General features: G+C 37.7%; 1 protein-coding gene across 2 annotated transcripts in view; it reads left to right on the top strand.

Annotated features, from left to right (window-relative positions):
- Nucleotides 1-13,822, top strand: part of HABP2 (hyaluronan binding protein 2) — a 54,374-nt gene that overhangs the window by 36,638 nt on the left and 3,914 nt on the right. For both annotated transcript variants that reach the window (XM_074233653.1, XM_074233652.1), the window contains 7 exons: nt 362-481; nt 990-1,161; nt 1,881-1,978; nt 5,744-5,996; nt 8,804-8,946; nt 9,316-9,453; nt 11,077-11,213. In XM_074233653.1, coding sequence (XP_074089754.1) covers nt 362-481; nt 990-1,161; nt 1,881-1,978; nt 5,744-5,996; nt 8,804-8,946; nt 9,316-9,453; nt 11,077-11,213 — 1,061 coding nt within the window. The remainder of the gene's footprint in view (nt 1-361; nt 482-989; nt 1,162-1,880; nt 1,979-5,743; nt 5,997-8,803; nt 8,947-9,315; nt 9,454-11,076; nt 11,214-13,822) is intronic.

The following is a 13,822-nucleotide window of genomic DNA, read 5'->3' as shown; positions in this document are numbered from 1 at the left end:
TAGTTATGGGGTCTTCTAATATACTAGAAAACCAGCAGTAAAAGTATAAGACACAGGACAAAATAGAGATTAGCCAATGTTATGAATCAAGAGGAGGAATCTTGCTAATTAATGTTAATTAAGAGTGAAGTCATCATCTAGCGCTTAAGAATAGGACCGGAAACCATAAATTGCTATTGTACCCCCAGAAACCTAAACCATAGATCATTTGGCAGCTGCAAATATTATGGTGATCTGATTTCCTCATCACCAAAATATATAATCTGGATGTATGAGACAGGAGAAATTATCTTCCTTTCAGTTGCAAGGTGATGCATTCTCTTTATGAAGCAACTCACTGACCCCACTTTCCTTTTGACAGTCTTTTCAGCATGTAGACCAAATCCCTGCAAGAATGGAGGAGTCTGCAGGCGCAACAGAAGGAGATCCAAGTTTACATGTAACTGTCCTGATAGATTCAGAGGGAAATTCTGTGAAATAGGTATGATCACTTCCTACACTCAAGATCAAGAGAGCCAAACAACAATTTCTCTCATTGATGTCTAAGTTTACTCAAAATGTCACAGTTCTAGTCTTTAGGGCTTAGAATTCCTTATAATGACTGCATTCGCTATTTCTGCCTTTCTAGAACAGAAATCTCAAATGTGATTGATTTCTGATTTGACCAATTTGAAACCAAACTTTACCAGGTTTGAATATGACTGATCATTTTCACATAATTATTGCTTTGGGCCACTAGAACTCAAGTCATCCTGAACTCATTCTTGGCCAGTTCTCCACATATTTCAACCACACTTCCAAACTCTGGTAGGAGAATTGGAAATTGAACCTATTTACTTTCTGAGACATTGCTATTGGCACTCAGAGTAGCAAAAGTCCAGAAGAGGAAAAATTATCACTGACATTAACTATGCAGAAGACACCCAGTCCCTCCCCCAGGTGAGGAATGGAGTGGATAATTGTGATCCTCTGTTTGTCTTTTCTTGGAGGTCCTGAAGACTGTTATGAAGACAATGGCCTCAACTACCGAGGGAAAGTCAGTAAGACAATTAACCAAAATACTTGTATTCACTGGAACTCTCATCTTCTCTTAGAAGAGGCTTATAACATATTTATGGAGGATGCCAAGGTACATGGTATTGGTGACCACAACTACTGCAGGTAAAAGAGGTTTTATCATTTGTCTCTGATAACTAAGAGCTATTTCTCTTTTCTGTCCTCCTATTCTTACAGTGAACAGAACTGGGCCCAGAGTAAGGAAGATCTGAGGTCAAATTTGACTCAAGACACTATCTGTGTGATATTGGTCAAATCTCTTAGCTTTTATTTTCTTCAGTTTCTACAATGATAAAATGAGAACAGCCATAGCACCTACCTCTACCTTCCTCTACCTTCTCATCTTCCTCCTCATCCTTTTCTTCCTCCTTTCTCCTTCTGCTTTTCTTCTTCCTCCTCCCCTCCTCCTCTGTCCTCCTCCTGCTGCTTCTTTTCTTCTTCTTCTTCTTCTTCTTCTTCTTCTTCTTCTTCTTCTTCTTCTTCTTCTTCTCCTTCTTCCTCCTCCTCCTCCTCCTCCTCCTCCTCCTCCTTCTTCTTCTTTCGTATTTCAGTTCCTCATTCCAGGTAAAAAAGGCAACAGCCCAGCCTCCTTTTCTCTATGCAATAATATATGGGACTTCTAGTAGAGGTGGAATGATGATACCTGAGGGATTCTGGAGCGGGTTTGCACTGGGTGGGAGTTTGGCTTATTTCTGTGATCACCCTCCAACTCTAAGATTGTAGACCAGTAAACAAAATTTGAACTAGGTAGATCTGGTCTTGTTCAAAAGGATTTTTTGTTCAGTTCCGATGGACTCATTTGTATTGGGATGCATTCTTTTCAGGAATCCAGATGGTGACAAAAGTCCATGGTGTTTCACTCAATTGGAAAAGAAAACACTGATTTGGGAGTACTGTGATGTCACCTCCTGCTTATCATCAGGTAAAGTTACTGGAAGTCAGAATGCATAGACATTTGGTCATATATATTATATGTATATATATATATATATGTACATATATTGCATGTTTTATATGTATATTAGGGTCATAGACCATTATTCAGGAAGAGAGCTTAGTGAATGTGTGTTCCAGTTATATTTTTCCCTCATTAGAGGTCTTTGATCAAAGAATTGATTCCAGGGATCATAGAATCATCAAATCTCAAAGAAGAACAGGAGCAACTGATTACTTTTTTAAATTATTGTTACTTCAAAAATTTTAAAAAAAACCTATCATTTTTAAAGCAATAAAAGACAAGACAAACTAGTCAAATAAACACTTATTAACTGCTTACTATGTGTAAGGCACAGTACTATGGAAACAAAAACCATTGGTCAGCAAGTTCTTATTATGTGGTAGAAATGGATAATACTAAGAAAAATTAAATCATGGTACCTGAATGGAGAGGGTCAGAGAGAGAGGCAAAGAGATACAGAGAAAAAAGGATAAGAAAAAGCAGGAGGCGGGGTAGCTAGGTGGTGTAGTGGATAAAGCACTGGCCTTGGAGTCAGGACTACCTGGGTTCAAATCCAATCGCAGACACTTAATAATTACCTAGCTGTGTGGCCTTGGGCAAGCCACTTAACCCCATTTGCCTTGCAAAAACCTAAAAAAAAAGGAAGAGGATAAAGGGGAGAAGAAAGAAAGAGGAAGAAGAGGAAGAGAAGAAGGAAGGGGAGGAAAAAGAGATGATGAAGAAGAAGAGAAAGAGAAGAGGGAGAAAGAGAAAGAACAGAAGGGAAAAGAGGAGAAAGAAGAGGAGGAAGAAAAGGAAAAGAAAGAAAAGGAAGGAGGAGAAAGAAGAGAAGGAAGAGAAGAGGGAGAAAGAAGAAAAGAAGGAGGAGGAGAAGGAAGAGAAGGATGAAAAGAATGAGAAAGAAGAGGAGAAAGAGGAAGAGGAGGAGTGACCAGTAGATGTGTCATGAAACTACTCACTGCACCATTGTGGGTGTCCTCCTATCAACTGTGCAGATGACAAACTAGAATTAGAGTAGTTTTAGCAGAATACCCAAGAGCAGCAGCAGATCTATGGATAATGAATGGCTGTGATCAACAAAGTAAAAAAAGTAGCTATGAATAACAATTCCTCCTTGGCCATCAATTCCCCCTCCCCCTCCAATCCCCCCCAACCCTCTTTTTTCCACAGATTCAATCTGGCTCCTATAGCCAAGCTGCAAATTAACAGAGCTATAGTTACAGGCAGCAAAGTCCATTCCTTGGCTCAGTCTCGGCCTCATGAGTTTATATAGACAAGGGCCTAGAGGCTTTACTAGACCAGGAGAAAACTGGAACCTGAGTGGCCCCTCATGGGAGGGGGAAGGTGAGCATGAGTAGAGAAGGGCAAGGAATAAGAAGTGAAGAAATGGAGAAGTGTTGAAAAGCAAGGTAGTTTCAATAAACCTGGTGAAGCCTTGGAAGACTATGGTCTAGATGCAAAATGTGAAAATAGTGTAATTTATGGGCATTGACTGAGTGAAAATGTGACTATTGAGGAGCTCAAAGATCTTTTGAATTAGTGTGGAATTATCAAGATTAAAAATTAAATTTTAAAAAGACTAGGAAACTGATGACATACAACCTGGTTAAATAAAGATTCAGGGAAGTCAAATGGAAATGTCATTGTATCCTATGATCACTCAACTCCTGCAAAAACTATAAGGGAACAGTTTAGTGGAAAGAATTTCAAAGTGGCACAATTAATTTCTCTTGCTCCTCCAATGACTAGCAAAAATCCTTCATTTTGTAGTGGGCTAGGAAAGACAGGGTAGGGATAGGGTCTCATGGGAGGCATATCAGGAGAAAGGAAAGGTTTTCCATGAAGAACACCTAGGGATTTCAAGAGGAAACCTCTCTGGAAGAGGAAATGTCTAATAAAGAGCAGGGTACTAGCCAATGTCCTCATCTAAGCAATGGAAACCAAACTTTTTCCTAAAAAGGAGAATTTAGTAAGTATGAAGTCTCTAAATCTGAGGTCTTTCTTCTATTACTCTTTTCATCTTGTTATGGTAATGGTGAAAGAGATGACCCTGGTGGCAAGAGGGGAAGAGTAGATAGGCTCATTGACCATGATCAACCTAATGGGATATTCAGAAGAGACCCTGGTGGCTAAGAAATGAATCAAGACCAAATCGATCAAGAAGGTTCTGGTGGAAAAAGAACAAGGAGACCTTAAAATCCCCCTGGATCCAAATTGGAAGAAATAAGAAGAAGGAGAATAGGACATGGAATGCCCAGAAAACAGGATAATCACCAGGAATGGAGATGGAAGCAACTAGGGGCATAAGTCTCCCTAGCCTCACCTTCCAGTTACATCTAAAAAAACTAAAGTTTTTTAAAACCAAAAAAATTTTAACTTTATAACTTTGGCCACAACTCTAGGATTATACCTTGACTCTTCTCTAGTAACTTTTTAAACAGTTGTAGAAAAACATTAAAGTAGGTTCAGTGACAGTGCACTGAAGGTCCCTCCTCATTCCTTTCTTTTAAGATGGTAGCTTTAGACCAATAAAGTGAGACGTCAATATTCTGAACATTTTGAAATATCATTTTGTAAAGAGCCCAGAAGAACAGCAATAATATTAACAGTCCTAATGCTTTTTAAAATAAAATATCAAATTTTTATAAATGTTAAAAATAAATCAATACATCTGTCCCCCTCAAAGAACTTATATTCAAAATAGGGGTGGGGAGAGGGAGAATAAATAATTCAGAGAGAGAGAGAGACAGCAAGTGACATTGAGACACAGAGACAGAGAAACAGAGAGAGACAGAGGCAAAAAAGAGACACAAAGAGAAAGGGTGAAAGGTAATATTAGGAGGGAAGAGGAGAAGACCACCTAGAGAAGATAGTCTCTGTCACTTATTAGCTATGTGATCCTGAGAAAGTCATTTAACTTCTATATGATTCAGTTTATTTATCTATAACATGAAAATAATAATAGCACCTGTCTCTCAGGGTTATTTTCAGGATCAAATGAGATAACTAGGTGGTGTAGTGGATAGAACTCCTGTCCCAAAGTCAGGCAAACTGCCCTCAGACACTTACAAGTTGTGTGACCTGGGGCAAGTCACTCAATTCCTCATCTGTTAAATGAGCTGGAGAAGGAAAAGGCAAACCACTTCAGTATCTTAGGCAAACCCCAAAGAGGATCAGAAAGAATTAGACAGAAGAGAAAACAACTAAGCAATATTTGAAAAGCTCTACAAAGAATTACATCAATTATTATTAGCTACTCTCACTCTGCTGGTTTTTTATTAAAAAATGCAAATAATACCTGTCCTGTGTATACTTTCTGAAATTACACTTACATGAAAAGTTGGTTTTCTACATTTATCCTTTTGCATGCTTTTAAGTGCCACACTTTTCTACCATCCTCCCTTATAATATGCTTTCAAAATTGTAAAACTTTTGTATTTTAAATGAGTCCAGACGTAAGATTCCTAGTCCTATTTCTTCCACCAAGTAGCTGTGTGATCTTGGCCATTTTAATTTCCAGGTTTAAATTTCATTGTCTAAGCCAAGTAAAGAATAGATTGCACTAAATAAACGAGACCATAAAAATCACTCTAGGATTGGTGCCCCAGAGTGGACCCATACTGGTTGATTTTCATTTCCTGAATTCTTCTTGGAGGAAAAAAGATAGGACTGGCAGAGGGCAAGTGGTCGTGGTATTAATCAAATTCTGTTTTTGTTCCATTACCACAGATGTCTTGGAGTTTCCATGGAGGCCCACTGAGCTCATCACTTCAAGTGAAAAGTTCAGCACCTGTGGGATGCCAGAGATATTTGAAAACATTAAAAGGATCTATGGGGGTTTCAAGAGTACTCCAGGCAAGCATCCCTGGCAAGCATCCCTCCAAGTGTCTCTGTCCCTGACTCTTTCCATGCCCAATGGGCACATGTGTGGAGGCACCCTGATTGAGCCCTGTTGGGTTCTCACTGCTGCACACTGTGTAATGTAAGTTCAAGATGTAGGGATGGTCACTTTTCTAAAATAAAAAACCTAGAAGGGGTCCAGGGACTAGACCCTTACCTGGTGGGTGATCATGAGCAAGTAACTTAATTTCTATGTGCCTCAGTTTCCTCCTCTGTAAAATGGAGAAAATGATGCTTATGCTTCACACTTAATGGTGTTATAAGGAAGATGCTTTGTTAACCATAAAACGCTATGGAAATGTTATTTTTAGGCAACAGACTTACAGGTTTGACACAGATAAATTTCTCCAACAAAAGATTTCTTATTGAAGAATTGATATTATTCAAAACACTTTGCCAAAACACTTTTGTTCCATTTTGCTGGATGGAATCCTCACAAGCTGCTGAGGTCACATGACTTAGGAAAGAGATCTCTCCCAAACTGGAGAAAAGTAGCCCCAACCCCATATCCTGGCATTTTCTAACCAGAGCTCCAAGACTAAGCAGTCCCTGCCCCATCAAATCCTTTTATATTACTTACTTGAGCCAGAATTATAAAAACATCCTTCAAAAAAAAGCAACCATCTCAACCCTGGAATTTGATGTTTCATGTCCTATCCAATATAATACAATTTTATGGTGGTCCTTCTCCCTAGAATAGTCAACCCTTTGCAGAAAGCTCCATTATTAATTGCACTTGTGTTTCCTGGGAATAGAACAGTTTATTGGGAATTGGGAATTCTTTTATCAAATCAATTAGTCCTTAGCTTACAAATCCTTAAGGATGATAATAAATTTTAATAATGGAGAGGGAGATAGGAAAGAAAGAAAGCTTTTAAGAGAGACACAGGAAAAGGGAAAAGGTTCAGGGTTTGGAAACTTAGGGAAAGTAAAGGGATGGGTGGAAAGAATAGCACCAAAGATAATTTTTTTCTGGTTGAAAATGTTACTACACTGGGGAAAATTCTTCACTCAGGAATACAAAACTCCATCTATAAAATCCTCCAACCCAGATACAAGGAAGAAGCTTGATATACTGAGAAAACATGTTATACATCTCCAAATTCCATCAACCTAAAGTGGTATGGTAAATATTCAGAAGATTCAGTGATGTTGAGTCTTTTTGTGACATTCCCAGAATGCAGTGTACCCTGGCCTTGCAAGGCAAGGGAGAACCACAGTCTGATGTCTTTTACTAGTTAACTAGTTCACTAGCTCACTAGTTAATAAGCATTGCTAATATATACCAGACTCTGTTAAATAACAAATAAAAACAAACAAACAAAAAAACACAATCTTCCATCTCAGTGAGCTCACAGGCGTATGAGGGTACCAACACACAAACAAAATTTAGAATAAATTGGAGATAAATGATAATGAAAAAACATTAGCATTCAGGGCTTCTTGTAGAGATCAAATTTAATTGGGACTTGAAGGAAGCTAGGTATGCCAGGATCCAGAGATGAGGAGGGAGAAAATCCCAGGCATGGTGGAAGACCAATAAAAGTATCTGGAAATGTGAAGGACAGCAGAGGCTGGTGTTAATTGGTTTGCAAAGAACAGGGGTTGGAGGGAGGTAAAAAGAGGAAAGAGTAAGGTGTTAGAACACTAGAAAGGTTGAATAGGGCTAGCTTATGAAGGGCTTTGCCAACCAGAGGATTTTATATTGATCTTGGAAGTGATGGGGAACCACTGTAGTCTATTGAGATGGAAGGGGTAGGGAAGAGGAAGATGAAAAATTGGTGCCTGAGAAAGATCAATTTGAGAGTTGAGTAGAGAATGGAATGGAATGGAATGGAATGGAATGGAATGGAATGGAATGGAATGGAATGGAATGGAATGGAATGGGGAGATACTTGAAGCAGGCAGACTAGCAAACTAGCTCAGGTACAGATGATAAAGGTTTGGACCAGAGTGGTATGAGTGATGAAGAGGCTTTATCTGAGAGATATGGGGTGATAAAAATTACAAAGGTTGGAGGGCGAGGTTGGGGGGGGATATGTGAATGAATTCATAGATTCAGGCTCAGAGTTCTTAAGGACTTAAAAGTTTATTAGCGTTATTTTGGGCTAAGTTTCCTTAGGGAAAGAGATTAAATAAGGACTTTTAAAGGAGAACATGGCATGGTGTTTGTGCTAGGAGAAGTTTGGGTAGTTTTAGGGAAGATTTAGGATAGTATTAGGGAGGGATCAGGGAGTAACTAGTTCTTAAATTTACTGTGCATGTCTGGAGCAGCTTACCTAGTGTAGTATTTCTAATTAGTGTCTCGGTGAATATATGTGCCTCAGCTTCCCCTTTCTGGTGAGATAGCCTTGCGGCACAAATTCCTTTTATCTTTTGTCTGGATAACATGATATAAAGGATAAGCATCAGCCCAAAATATTAAATATACAACATGATCCTTCTTAGTACAAGGCCAGCATAGAAAAGAACAGATTAATATTTGTTGACATAGTATTTTTCTTTGCCTAGTATTTCCTCTGCTTCATTAGGAAGGTAGATTATGACTGGTTAACTGAGCTGTCAAAGAGCATCAGACCAACTAAAACTGGAAGCTATAACTACCAACTAAAATTCTGAAAACTTGGTTCATTGGTAACTTGATGGAATTAAGAGGAAGAAGAGGTCTTTTACCATAAATGTCTCTTGGAGTCAATTAGCATAAAATTCTAATATACATACATACATACATACATACGTGTGTGTGTGTGTGTGTGTGTGTGTGTGTGTGTGTAACATTATCTTGGGTCTACTGAACAATTTGCCCAACCTTGTCTGAGTTTTCCAAACAATAAATGCTAGGACTTTATGTTTTTACCTTTTATACTTTCTCTAATTTTGCTTTTATAGGTTAAAAGCCAAAGATGTACAGGTTGTTCTTGGTAAACAAGACCTGATGAAATCTGAAACACAGGAGCAGAGATTTAAAGTGGAGAAAATATTAGTCCATCCAGATTATGAAGATATAGATGACATTCCCTATAATGATATTGGTAAATGTCTCCTATTATAGGTTTTTCGTGGGTATATTTTCCTGGGTGATTGGATCTAGAAGATTCTAAAAACCTCTTTTTTTTTTTTTTACTAATCATTAACATTGTGAAGCCTATAAATTTCTATTCCACATTTATCTATATCAGTGTTAGTTGCCATTATGTCCCTATTATTTCTCAGAAGTCATCACAAAAAGTTTAAATGAGTAATTCCTTGCTTCTTGGAAGAAGATAAACTATAGACAGAATTGGACCATAAAATTCAGATATTTTTACCCCCACCTCTTCCCTAATAGTCTGAAACTGATAAATCTCAGACAAATAAGACTCCATAGCATCTCATCATTTTGTCTTCTTTTTACTGTCTAGCTTTGCTCAAATTAAAACCAGTGAATGGTCACTGTGCTCAGGAAACTAAATCTGTAAAGACAGCATGCATATCTGAGGCACCATTTCCTTCTCAGACAGAATGCTACATTTCTGGATGGGGAGTTACATCATCAGCAGGTAAGATCTTCAATGAATAAATGCTGTTTCTTTCCTCTATATCCACACACACCCCCCATTCAATTAACCAAGTGTTCTCTGGGACAAAACAGATAAGCTTTGGAGATAAAATTCCTCCCTCCAAAATTGAAATGAAAATATTGATATTCAAAGAAGTTGATAGTTTCCAAATAGGCTATTTATCTCTTCAGCCCAGACTTAGTCAAGTTTTAAAAATGAGGCTATTTGGGGCATTAAAATGAGAGCACTATGGGGCGCAGTGGATAGAGCACCGGCCCTGGAGTCAGGAGGACCGGAGTTTAAATTCAACCTCAGACACTTAATAATTACCTAACTGTGTGATCTTGGGCAAGTCACTTAACCCCATTGCCTTACCAAAAAAAATGAGGACACTATTCTCATGTTATTGTGAGTCATCTGTTTTCCAGAATAAAGGATCTGGAGTATTATTTCAATTATTTGACAAGAACTAAAAATTAGATTGTTTTCAAACCTAGAAAATAATTTATACAACAATAGCAACAACATGGCAAAGATAAACAACTTTTAAGACTTAAGAATTCTGATTAATGTGATTAATTTTTAATAAATAATAGTTGTTAAATACTAAATAAAAATAACTGATAATAAAAATTTAATGCAACACCAATTCCAGAGGACCAGTGATGGATTATGCTATCCTCTTCCTGATAGATAATGAACTCTGAGTATAGAATGAGACATATTTTTTTTAATGTGACCAATGTCATATTTTATTTTGCTTGACTAAGAACATTTGTCACCAGAGTTCTAGTTTTTTTCTCCTAGAGGGGAGGAAATAAATTTTTGCTTAATGAAAAAATTTTTTCATTTAATTATCTTCTTGGGTGTTTTTAAGAAGAGTTCTTAAAGGTTATTTATCCTAGTTCTCTCATTTTTATAGATGACAAAAACTGAAACCAAGAGGAGTGAAATGACTGACCCAAGGTCACAGATAGAAAATGAGAGTCAGGTTTTGAATCCAAATCTTCTAATTCCAAATTCAGCATTCTTTCCATTCCATCTTTCTGAATATGATTGGTCTCAACAATGATTATTTGGCACTTTGTAGCTAGAGAGTGATGATACAAGTCAATGAAAATGTGAACTGGTTTCCCTATTTTTGACAGCAGGAAAATTTTGACTCTGGAAAGTTGCTAATCTGATTCATTGGAGTGGTGGTGGTAAGGGGAACTATTCATCCTGAGGAGAGACAATCTAGTTTCATGAATAGAGTATTTGACTGGGAGTGAGGAAGACCAGAGTAAAAATTCTGCCTGGGATATTTGCTAGTTGTGTGACTTTGGACAAGCCTTCTCTGAGCTCTAGGCGAATGATACTCTTAGATTTATCTACTAAGCAATAAGGGGTTTGCTTTCTGCCTTATCCTGGAGGGAGCTACTGGATCACTGAAGTTACAGATTCTCAAAGTATTAACACATTGATTTAGCTTGATTTAACATACTGATTTCTAATAGTCTCCAGAAGTCTTGCTGCTTCTTGGAAAATTCTCCCCTCTTATCTAAATTTTGTGCCAATAAATTGATAATAGTAATATTTTCTGGATTTCATTAGGAATAATATTTATCTTTTATTCTTATGTAGGAAAAGGATCTCGTCATCTGCTGGATGCTAAAGTCCAACTGATCTCCAAATCTCGTTGTAATGCTCCAAACCAATATAATAACTTGATTGATGACACCATGATCTGTGCAGGCAGACAGGGGACTGATTCCTGCCAAGTAAGTCACATTTAATTAATTTAATTTGTTTGGAAAGAGGGAAGGTGAATTTTTTTAAACTTTGTAATACTGTAGATATAATGGGCAGCTAGGAGGCACTAAGTATGAGAGTGCCAGACCTAGACTAATTAAGTCTTGAATTCAAATTCAGCCACAGTCACATACTAGATGAGTGATCCTAGGTAAGTCACTTAACTCTGATGACCTCATTTCCACATCTGTAAATGAACTGGAGAAAGAAATGGCAAAGCACTCCAGTATCTCTGCCAAGAAAACCCCAAATGGGACCATGCAAAGTCAGACATGATTGAAACAACCAAACAACAGATACAATGAATTCCATAAAACCCTAGCATTAAGGGACAGAATGGTGATTAGTCCTCTAGGCTAAGCATGCCAGTTCAATTTATGATCTTTGTGTTTTAAGAATATTTGAACACTTTCAAAAATCATTTGAACAATCAGGATCTTTGTAATGACAAGCTATGCAAAAACCAAGTAATATTGCTTGGAGTTAATGACACTGTTCACATCAGTATTATAGATCCCATGAAAATCCTCATTATACCAAGCCCTGGGCTGGAGTTACAGGGGTACTAATATACTATGTGATCATAAGCAAATTATTTGTTCTCCTAAGTCATAGTTTCTTCCTATATACAAGGAAGGGGTAGGACTAGATTATAACTAAATAGTGATGGAAATTTTGCATAGCACTTTGTGTACAGTATTTGAGGCAGAATTTGATCTGAGCACTACCTTATTCCAAATCTAGCAGACTATCTACTAAGGCACATTTCCTTTCAACATTCTATGACTCCAGGACAGCTAGGTGGTGCAGTGGATAGAGCATCGGCCCTGGAGTCAGGGGTACCTGAGTTCAAATCCGGTCTCAGACACTTAATAATTACCTAGCTGTGTGGCCTTGGACAAGCCACTTAACCCCATTTGCCTTGCAAAAAACCCAAAACAAACATTTTATGACTCCAATAGACTGACAGCTATTGTTTGCTTATATATGTGCAGTCAGCTTTGAATTGTCTGTGTTCAGAGTCACTCCTAATTGCCACATTTCCTAAATAGGAGTAGAGGGAGATGAGGCTTCACTAATAAGATTATGTTGTGACATAAGTAAGGGGAACTCATGTTTCAAAAAAAAAAAAAAGGACCTAGGAGCTCTTTCTGGAGGTCTTCTCTAAACTGCTTTCATATTCTTCATATAATCCTTAAGAGTTTGCACTAACCTTTAAAGGCTTCTCTGGATGCCATTTTTTTTCAGTTTCTTTCTTTCTTTTTTTTTTAGGGTTTTGCAAGGCAAATGGGGTTAAGTGGCTTGCCCAAGGCCACACAGCTAGGTAATTATTAAGTGTCTGAGGTCGGATTTGAACTCAGGTACTCCTGACTCCAGGGCCGGTGCTCTATCCACTGTACCATCTATCCACCCCATGGATATCAATTTTAACCTGTTTTCATCTGAATACAGTTATTTTGCTTTTTTAGGTCCCAGTTTCTTGGGCAGGGGGGGAAATAGGGAGGTGTTAGGATTGTGACTCATCCTCAACTCTGTATTTCTACCACCACCTTGCCACAACCATCAGCCAAAAGCTTTGAACCCTAAAACCACCCTTCCCATTGTTAAAGGGTTAGAAAAGATAATTCAATATTAGATATGTTCCACAAACTTCATTATGACCATTAACATGGATATTCTTCCTATCAAACTCATAATCAGACTTCCCCTCTATAAGTAAGCTGAGAGATTAAAATTCTATATCCTTCCTCTGTCCCTTTCATCTGAGAGCTATGAATATTACCACACACTTCTCATCATTCTCATATATATACTGACAGAAAAAACCAGAAATTATGGATAAGAGTTAAAAAGTCTTGAACATGAAATGGAAGACCTTAGAACATCAGGTGGTATCTTCATTACTATTGCAGTTGAAGGCAAGGACTTCAGAAGAAAGAGCAAATTTGGGAACTAAACATCTCATCAAGATAATTTAAATCATTGTTTAAAATATAGAAATGAGAATTTTCTTGGTAGGATGAAGTACATCTAACAAAAGTTGATTAAGGGCAGTGACCCAGTGGATAGAGCACTGGTCTTGGAGTCAGGAGGATGGGCGTTCAAATCCAGCCTCAGCACTTGACTCTTACTAGCTGTATGACTTTGGGCAAGTCACTTAACCTTGATTGCCTCACATTCAGGGCGATCTCCAGTTGTCCTGAGTCATATTTAGCCACTGGACCTAGATGTCTGGAGGAGAAAGTGAGACTGGTGACTTAGCACAGCATTACCTCACTCAAATCCAGTTCATGTGCTTATCATGGCATCACCTCCCTGGTGTCATAGTTTTCTATAATGAAGGACAAACAAAATATTATTATAACAAGGTTGGTTTTCCATTTGTTGTGTAATATATTTACCTGAAGTCAAGATATGAAATGCAAATTGGAAATTTTAGTTGTCTAGACATTTCATAGATCTCTTTATTTCTTCCAAAGACAAAGAAGCTAACAACTCCTTGGCTTCTAATGATATTTTCATATTTCAAGAGGTAGAGGAAGCAGTTATTTTGATAAACAAAGAAAATTAGATTCTG

This window comes from Macrotis lagotis, chromosome 4 (genome assembly GCF_037893015.1).
Source record: "Macrotis lagotis isolate mMagLag1 chromosome 4, bilby.v1.9.chrom.fasta, whole genome shotgun sequence".
Lineage (NCBI taxonomy): Eukaryota > Metazoa > Chordata > Mammalia > Peramelemorphia > Peramelidae > Macrotis > Macrotis lagotis.
Note: the sequence above shows the minus strand (reverse complement) of the source record. Positions and strands in the feature narration are given on the sequence as shown.